Source organism: Pongo pygmaeus, chromosome 9 (genome assembly GCF_028885625.2).
Source record: "Pongo pygmaeus isolate AG05252 chromosome 9, NHGRI_mPonPyg2-v2.0_pri, whole genome shotgun sequence".
Lineage (NCBI taxonomy): Eukaryota > Metazoa > Chordata > Mammalia > Primates > Hominidae > Pongo > Pongo pygmaeus.
Window position 1 is genome coordinate 8,244,933 of NC_072382.2, and position 7,165 is coordinate 8,252,097.

General features: G+C 56.1%; 1 protein-coding gene across 2 annotated transcripts; it reads right to left on the reverse strand.

Annotated features, from left to right (window-relative positions):
• Positions 1–623: 623 nt before the first annotated feature.
• Positions 624–6,701, reverse strand: NPAS4 (neuronal PAS domain protein 4). 2 transcript variants are annotated; one of them, XM_054440573.2, is made up of 8 exons: positions 5,980–6,701; positions 5,061–5,212; positions 4,779–4,881; positions 4,391–4,658; positions 4,100–4,209; positions 3,619–3,754; positions 2,062–3,497; positions 624–1,370 (listed from the first exon to the last, which is right to left on the reverse strand). In XM_054440573.2, the coding sequence occupies exons 1-8, from the start codon at positions 6,152–6,154 to the stop codon at positions 1,342–1,344; spliced, it is 2,409 nt and encodes an 802-aa protein (XP_054296548.2). In that variant the 5' UTR covers positions 6,155–6,701; the 3' UTR covers positions 624–1,341. The 2 variants fall into 2 exon arrangements, with proteins under 2 accessions (XP_054296548.2, XP_063526896.1); XM_063670826.1 differs by lacking the exons at positions 4,100–4,209; positions 5,061–5,212; positions 5,980–6,701 and having other exon boundaries at positions 1,242–1,370; positions 4,779–4,860.
• Positions 6,702–7,165: the final 464 nt, after the last annotated feature.

Genomic DNA, 7,165 nt, shown 5'->3' on the forward strand with positions numbered 1-7,165 from the left:
CTTTTTACCTGTGGTCCTCAATTTCTTCATCAGTGAGACGGGCTAATATGCCTGCCCAGAGGCATTGTTGCAGGAAATAACAGATGTAAAATTGTGTGTCAGCTGAAAGCCCTGTGCAAGGATAACAGACGTGGTTATAATTTCCAATGAGTCGATCCAGGGCCCCACAAGGAAGTTGCTTCCCTGAAGGACCAGGTGAAGAAAGAACTTGTGAGCAGAAGCTTCAAACCCATGCCCAGAACCAACATCAAATTGAATCCTCTTGTCCACTCCTAGGCCCTCTGTCCCCTCCCACACCACGGGCACTGCAAGCCTGTCGCAGAGAGGAGATGCCAGTATTCTCTAGTACTGGACACCAAGCACCTTGAGGGCAAGACATAACATCTGTTTCAGCCCTAAGCTTTCCAGCTTCTAGCACAGTGTGGGCCACACAATGTATATGTGGATGTTGAGTGAAAGAATGAATGAATGAGTAAATTAATGAATGAATTCACAAGTGGCTGAAGAAGTGCTGGGGCCATAAACAGGTCCAGCTTTTACCTCCTGGCCCCCAGGCTCCCATCCAAGCCTCCCAAACTTATCCTCTACCCTTCCTTTTACACAGCAGTGCATGACACAAGAGGTACCAAAAAGGCAAACTGGACTTTATTATAAAGTTGGCTACAAAGTCACCGCAGCACCACGAGGTGGCCATCTGGGCAGGCCCAGGCAGTCTGGCGGCCGGGTGAGTCCCGCACCAGGTACACGCACTCGTGCAAGCACACGTGTGACGGCAGATCTGCCTTCCTCCATCGGAAAGGAACGTAGCGTCTCTTCGCACCCCCCACCCCAGGCGCGGGGCGCAAAAGTCACAGGAAGGGCCGCCAGGGCGGCAGAGTCCATCGGAATTGAAATCCCGTTACTGGTGTGTAGAGAATTCTACGTGGGTGTCAAGAGCCCCTCAGGGCACGGGCTGGCCCGGGTGGGCCCTGCCTTTCCCCCACCAAGGCCTAGAGGTGGCTTGGCCCCTAGGAGTGGAGAACTGGCCCAGGCCAATGGGGCAAGGCGGCGGGGAAGTCAGACTCCCCCATTCTCCGCTTGAAATCCCATTCAAGGAAACTCACTACGAGTGAATACAGATTGAAATGGAAACTGGGATCGCTCGAAGTCTCTTGATTTTAAAAAGAAGCTCCCCTCCCTTGCCCTCCCACCTCCCCCCCCCAAAATCCTGCAGGGCCTGGGGAATCATATATATCCCCCTCTGGCCCCCAGAATCCCCCCAACAGTCCCGGGGGGGTGGAGAGCGGCTCCACGTCTTGATGACAATATGCCATACTTGACGACGTTAAGTCACAGACTTATTCAAAACGTTGGTTCCCCTCCACTTCCATCTGCAGAGAGACAGAGAGAGAGAACACAATCAGTTAGACCAATTAGCACAGAGGATCCTGGGGCTGAGAATGTGTTGGTATTAGTATGGGCTTCAAAGATGTTGGCTCAATGATGAAATGATGGCCAGAGGCTCAGCAGATTAGGGGGCAATTTGGATGGACGGAGTGAAACTGTGGCTGTAATTGAGGAAGGATGGGGCTGTAACCAGGGAGCTACCTCAATGGAGTCAGGGGCTGAGCCTCGTCTTTCTTTTACCAACTTGTATAAACTCTTGCTCTGTATCCCCTTCAGGGAGCTAGGATACTAGGATAGAGCTCTAGTCCCTCTTCCATCAGTTTGTTGTGCACCCTAAGGAAAGTTTGTTTAACTCTGGGACCTTGATTATTTTCATCTGTAAAATGGGGTGGTGAAGACTGATCTAGGCCCCTCATGGAGTTAAGCACAAGCCCTTACTTAAGAATTCTCTAGCACTCTATCCCACAGCCCTAACCCCTGCCAAGTCTACTTGTTCAAACTTTCATATTAAGTCTTTCATTTTTTTCTCATCCCCACTGCTACTCTCTTCAGCAGGGGATGTCATCCCCTTAATAAAATCAATGTACAGAGAGAGGGAATTGATTTACCTAAATCTACCCAGCATTTCATTGGCAGGACCGGGACTTGAGTTCTTGGACCTTTTGGCTGACTCACCTTCATGGAAGCTGTCTTGAACTTGGCTCTGGAGTTGATGCAACTCATCAGTAAACCCATCATAGGGGAATGCTGAGACACCTGTCTCAAAGGCGGTTTCATATGTGGCCAGGTCCTCCAGGAAGCTGTGGTCTTCTGGGGACAGGTTGTTGCAAGGCGATGGGGCCCCTCCTGGGCCCTCTGCCTCAGGATCCCCTGAGCCCCATTCCTCACTGGGGTCTGGGGTAGAGAGATCCATGAAGATGTCTTCCACGGGCGTCTCTTCCAGGAACATGTTATCAGGGTCAGCCAGGAAGTCCAGCTCCTGGCATTTCCAGGGTTTCAGGTCCAGGCTGAGCACAGGGGGGCCTGCCCCTGACAGGGACAGGTTGGAGTCCAGGGGCTCCAGTCCTCCAAGTGGCTCTAGTCCGCCAGTGCCAGCCTCAGCTGAGAAGGGTCTGTCCATGCCCTGAGCCAATTGGCTAATCTGCTGGATGAGACGGTCTATCTCATTCTGCTCCTTTTCAGAGTAGTGGAAGAAACTCTGCTTGACTGGAGAGGCCTCAGGTGTGAGCAGGCCTTCAGGCACCAGGGGGACATCCACAGAGAGGGGGCCCCGGAGCTGGGCTAGGGCCAAGAGCGTGCAGTCCCCATTACCAGGGCTGCTAGGACTTGGGGGCAACTTCTCATAGAGAAAACTGCATCCCTCCTGGGCAAAGTAAGTCTTGGTAGGGTTGGGGCTCAGTTGCTCTGGGAAGGTTTGGCTGGGGCTGTCCAGGTGTGCTTGGAATGCTGTGCTGGGAGGAGTCAGCTGTTCATGGGCAGGGCTGCCCAGAGGCTCTGGGAAGGTGGCTGTGCTGGGAAGAAGCTGGTCTGGGAAGGTGGAGGTGCAGGGAGTCAACTGGTCTTCGTAGCTTCTGACCGAGGTTTCAGTCAACTGGCCTTGCAGTGGGCTAGTTAGCGGATCTGGGAAGGTTGCACTGCTGGGCGTCAACTGATCAGAGAAGGTCGCAGTGCTTGGAGTCAGCTGTTCTTGAAGAGTGCTGGATGGGGTGGGCAAGTGGGTCTGGAAGGGCTCATGGAGGCTGAAGAGGAAGGCACAGCCTCCTGGCTGATGGGGCGTGTAGGGTGGAGTGCACACAAGATCCTTGCTTAGTTCTGCTTGGAGAGAAGGCTCAGGCCCAGAAGGGAATGTCAGGTAACTGAAGTCCAGTTCTTTGGAGGGTCGGGGAAGCTCTTCTGATGCAGAGACAACACTCAGTTCAGGAGCACTGGGGAAGCTGGTGCTTCTGGGAGCCCCCAGTGCTGCGGTGAAGAGTGGGTTAGTGCTGGAGCACTGTTCCTGGGAAAGAATGTTTTCAGGGAATGAGGGCAGCATGGTCGGAGTGCCTAGGACATAAGCTGCCTGGGTGTCTTCAGAATTCAACTGCTGGCGGAGGCTCCAGGCTTCCATGTCACTGGAGAGGAGAGAAGAGTCAGCTGGTAAGGGTCCGATGTCCATATCCAGAGCAGTTCCCTGATTTGTATCTCCTCCATGCCGACCTCAGCTGCCCCCTAGGCCCCTGGCTTGTGGCTTACCTGATTGGGTAGTTATTGGCAGTAATGGGGCCCTCTGGACCTTCTGAGTATAACAGACAGTAAATCCATGCCCAGCCTCCAGTCTTGGCCTGTAGCCTCACCACCATCTCTGCCTGAATATCTCCACTCTCAGCCACTGAGGAGAAAGAAGATGCAGAGTTAGGATGTCCACCAGGCAACTCTACCTACTCCCCACCCTTGGTCACCTCTCCACTGAGTTGAGATAGCCATGACATCCTCTCCTCTGACTACCCTCACCTGCACCACTCAGCTCTCTACCCTGACCTCACCACTCAGAGTCCCCCAGTTCTGATTTGATTATTGCCTTGAATCCTCACCATCATGTTCACCCTATAGCATCCGAAACTCTTGGCATCTGTTATCTCCCCAGCATCACTCTTGACTACAGCTCATTCTTTATCTGGTCTCCCATGCCCTTTCCCAGCTTGCTATCTTGTCCCCAGCCTCTCTGGACACTCACACAGGCGGTAGTGTTGAGCAGAAGCGTGGGCCAGGTCCTCGGGGTGCAGCAGTCCATACCATGATTTACAAAGCAGTTCACTGCGCTCAAAGCCCAGGTAGATTAGGACACTGGGAAGGTGGAAAGGGTGAGGTCAGCTTTCTGTTTTCCTTGCTTGATACCCATGCATCTCACTCCCTCCCAGATCCTCTGCCCCCCTAAACCCCATCCTCCCTGCCCCTGACTCCAGAATCTAGGGTCCCTTCATCTCTGGCCTGCCTTCCTCTTGGAATCTGAACACTCCAGGCTTACCTCTCAGAGATGTCCAGTAGGGCCAGGTCTTTAGCATGGCGGCTCTGGAACATGGCCAGGAAGAGTGAGGCAGGGCCAGGGCCAGGGCCAGGGCCAGGGCGGGGTCTCGGCTCCAGTGGGGCACAGAAAGCTGTGAACACGGGGTTTCCTGCCCAGTAGGCTCCAGGTGGGTGAGCATGGAATCGGCCTCGAATAAGCACGAGTTTGTTGCCTGCACTCTGGCGCCTGAGGGACTTGGAGGTGTTGAAACGGCAGCGGAAGAGGCGATCTAGATAGGTGAAGAGAAAAACAGATAAGAGGGTGAGTGGCTGAGAGAGAGACCGTGGATGGTGGGGAGAAGGGCAGCAGGTGGGAAATTGGACAGAGGAAGGGAGAAGGGAGTCCTTACCAGTGTCCAGGGCAGAGGGCAGGGTGAGTTGCTGGCGCACGGTGAGATGGTCAGCTGGGTCAATGATGTCGTAGATGCTGTCACCCTGGGCAACCAGGTCCACCTGGAGGGAGGAAAAGAAGAGATGACCATTAGGGAGAACAGCAGGAGCCAATCTTTGATCTATAGTATCTTGTAGGGTATAACCTCTCCCTCCGTAGTAATTCCCATTTCCTCAGGAGTGGAAGGCTCACGGCACCCACTCCATGCCCAGCCTCAGCTGAAAGGACCCTCAGCACTCACCATGGAGTGGCCCAGATGCTCGCTCACACTCTCAGACAGGTAGAGCAATTTCCCCTCGGCTGTGAACACAAGCAGAAAGCCGGGTAGAGCCGCTACGATGTCCTCAAGCTCTTGAGCTGAGAGAAGCCCCGTGGGGCCGGCCAGAGGAGTGCCTGTAGGGCGAGAAGACGTGGTGCGTCAGGAGTAAGACTGGGAGGCAAAGCAGAAGTGAGGAAGGCATGGTCTGAGTTTCAGAGAATTCAGAGGAATTTCTCATAGACCTGCCTCTGCAAACACCTGTTGACCCGCTGCCCGCAGCTCTTGGCCAGAGAACCTGTTGCTGTATCTCCATAGCCCACAAGCCCTCGACTTCTAAAGTGGCGTCGGCGCCTCCTCGGCTCTTAATTTCAGAACCGCGGACACAGCTCCAAAGCGGCTCTGAATTTCAGAACGGCGGACAGAGCTCCGAAGCCGACTGTGGGTTCAGAACCATGGACAGAGCCATACACAGCCGATGCGGCCGTCAGCACCATGGGCAGCGCCCCGAAGGCGACGGGAGATCCCTTTCAGCACCGCGGACAGTAGCTACGTTTCCCCTAGGCTCAGGCAGCTCTATCCCTGCAACTTCCCGGGCTTCCCTCCTCGGCTCCCGGAGCGCCTCTGCACTGGCGGGCACCGAGGCCGCTCTGTCCTGGCTCTTCTCCTCTCATAATCTGGTGTTAGGGACACCGTCCAGGCTCTCTAACTCTCATTCAGAACTAAGGTGAGGTCTGGAGGGAGCTCAGGAGGAAAAGTAGAAAGTCCCGAATCTCCCAAGTCCCCAATCTCCCCAGCTCGCCAGCACGCTGCCCTAGACATGCGGCAGCCCCAGCGGGTTCCCTCTGCTCCAGGGTCTCCGGCGCCTGGCAGCTCGGATCTGTGGTAACCCCAGAATGCTCACCTCCAGCGAAGAAGACGCCCTTGCGAGTGTAGATGCAGGCGAGGCTCATGATGTGCAGGTAGGACAGCCGGACCTTGTCCGCTTCGGCCAGCGGCAGCAGCTCCTTGAGGTTCCGGATCTCGGCGTTGATCTGGTCCCGGCGCGCCTTGGAGGCGCCCTTGGTGGAGCGGTACATGACCGGCGGCTGCGGAGCTCCAGCTCGGGCGCCCGAGCACCTGCGCTCCCGTCCCGACGCACCGGCGGCTTCCTCCTCCGTGCTTCCCCGTCTCTCGCTCAGGCTCGCTCTCTGCTTTCCTGGGCTCCGCTCGGCTGCGCTGCCCCCCTCGCCTGCCTCACGCCGCCTTATATAGCTCCTGCCAGGCGTGGGGGGCTCGTTTTAGAGCCGGGGGGGCGGGAGAGCGGGAGGCTGGGCTAAGCAAGCTGCAGCGGGAGCCGCTGACTGGGGAGGGGGGCTCCTCCTCCCGCCCGGCTTCCGACGTCATCTCATGACGTAGAATGAGAGAGGGAGGGAGGCGGGCGAGGGGGGAGCAGGAGGCTGCGGAGGGGGCCGAGCCTGGCGGGAGCTGAGCGGAGAGAAAGGCGCTGCGTTAAGAAAGCTTGAATGGAGTGTGGGGACCCTGGCGTCTGAATGCGTTCAGTTGAGGGAAGACACAGGGCCAAGGTTAGGGCGGCCTGAAGCCCGCGGCAGGAGCCCGCAGAGGGCAGAGAGGGGCCGGCACTGACACTAATTTTTCTGAGGAGTTGAGGGAATGGGGAAGAACAGGGTTGTCTACAAATCCCCCTCGTTACTTGACAGACAAGGTCACGTTCACTTGCAGGGAAGGAGGACTTTCCTTGGCCTCCGGGGGACAGGTCACTGCTGGGGTTACTCTCTGGGGACTACTTAACCTGGGATTCCCTTGGCCATTTTCAGAGAACAAATCCCCGCCCCCGCTTCCCAAATCGGGCTTTGGCGGCTTATCAGGGGGTGTTCATGGGGGTCTAAGTCCCTAGGATGGGTGGAAAGGGGGTCCGGTGGGAAAGGGACCAGCTGAATTTGGCGTTGATCCTATTTTCCCAGAGCCAAGAATAGAAACCAACACCAGCGCTGTAGTCTGCAGTGATTCGTGGTTTCCCTCTCAGCTAATTAACCTTACTGGAGGGGGAAACTGAGGCAGGGACGTGGGACACGGCGAGGACCTGGGTC

What these genes read in the sequence shown, in the direction of transcription:
- NPAS4 (XM_054440573.2), bottom strand. Translation starts at nt 6,154, where the DNA reads ATGTACCGCTCCACCAAGGGCGCCTCCAAGGCGCGCCGGGACCAGATC. An exon ending in GCCAATAACTACCCAATCAG is followed by an intron (nt 3,498 to 3,618) that starts GTAAGCCACAAG and finishes TCTCCTCTCCAG; the next exon opens with TGACATGGAAGCCTGGAGCC. An exon ending in TCAAGACAGCTTCCATGAAG is followed by an intron (nt 1,371 to 2,061) that starts GTGAGTCAGCCA and finishes GTCTCTCTGCAG; the next exon opens with ATGGAAGTGGAGGGGAACCA.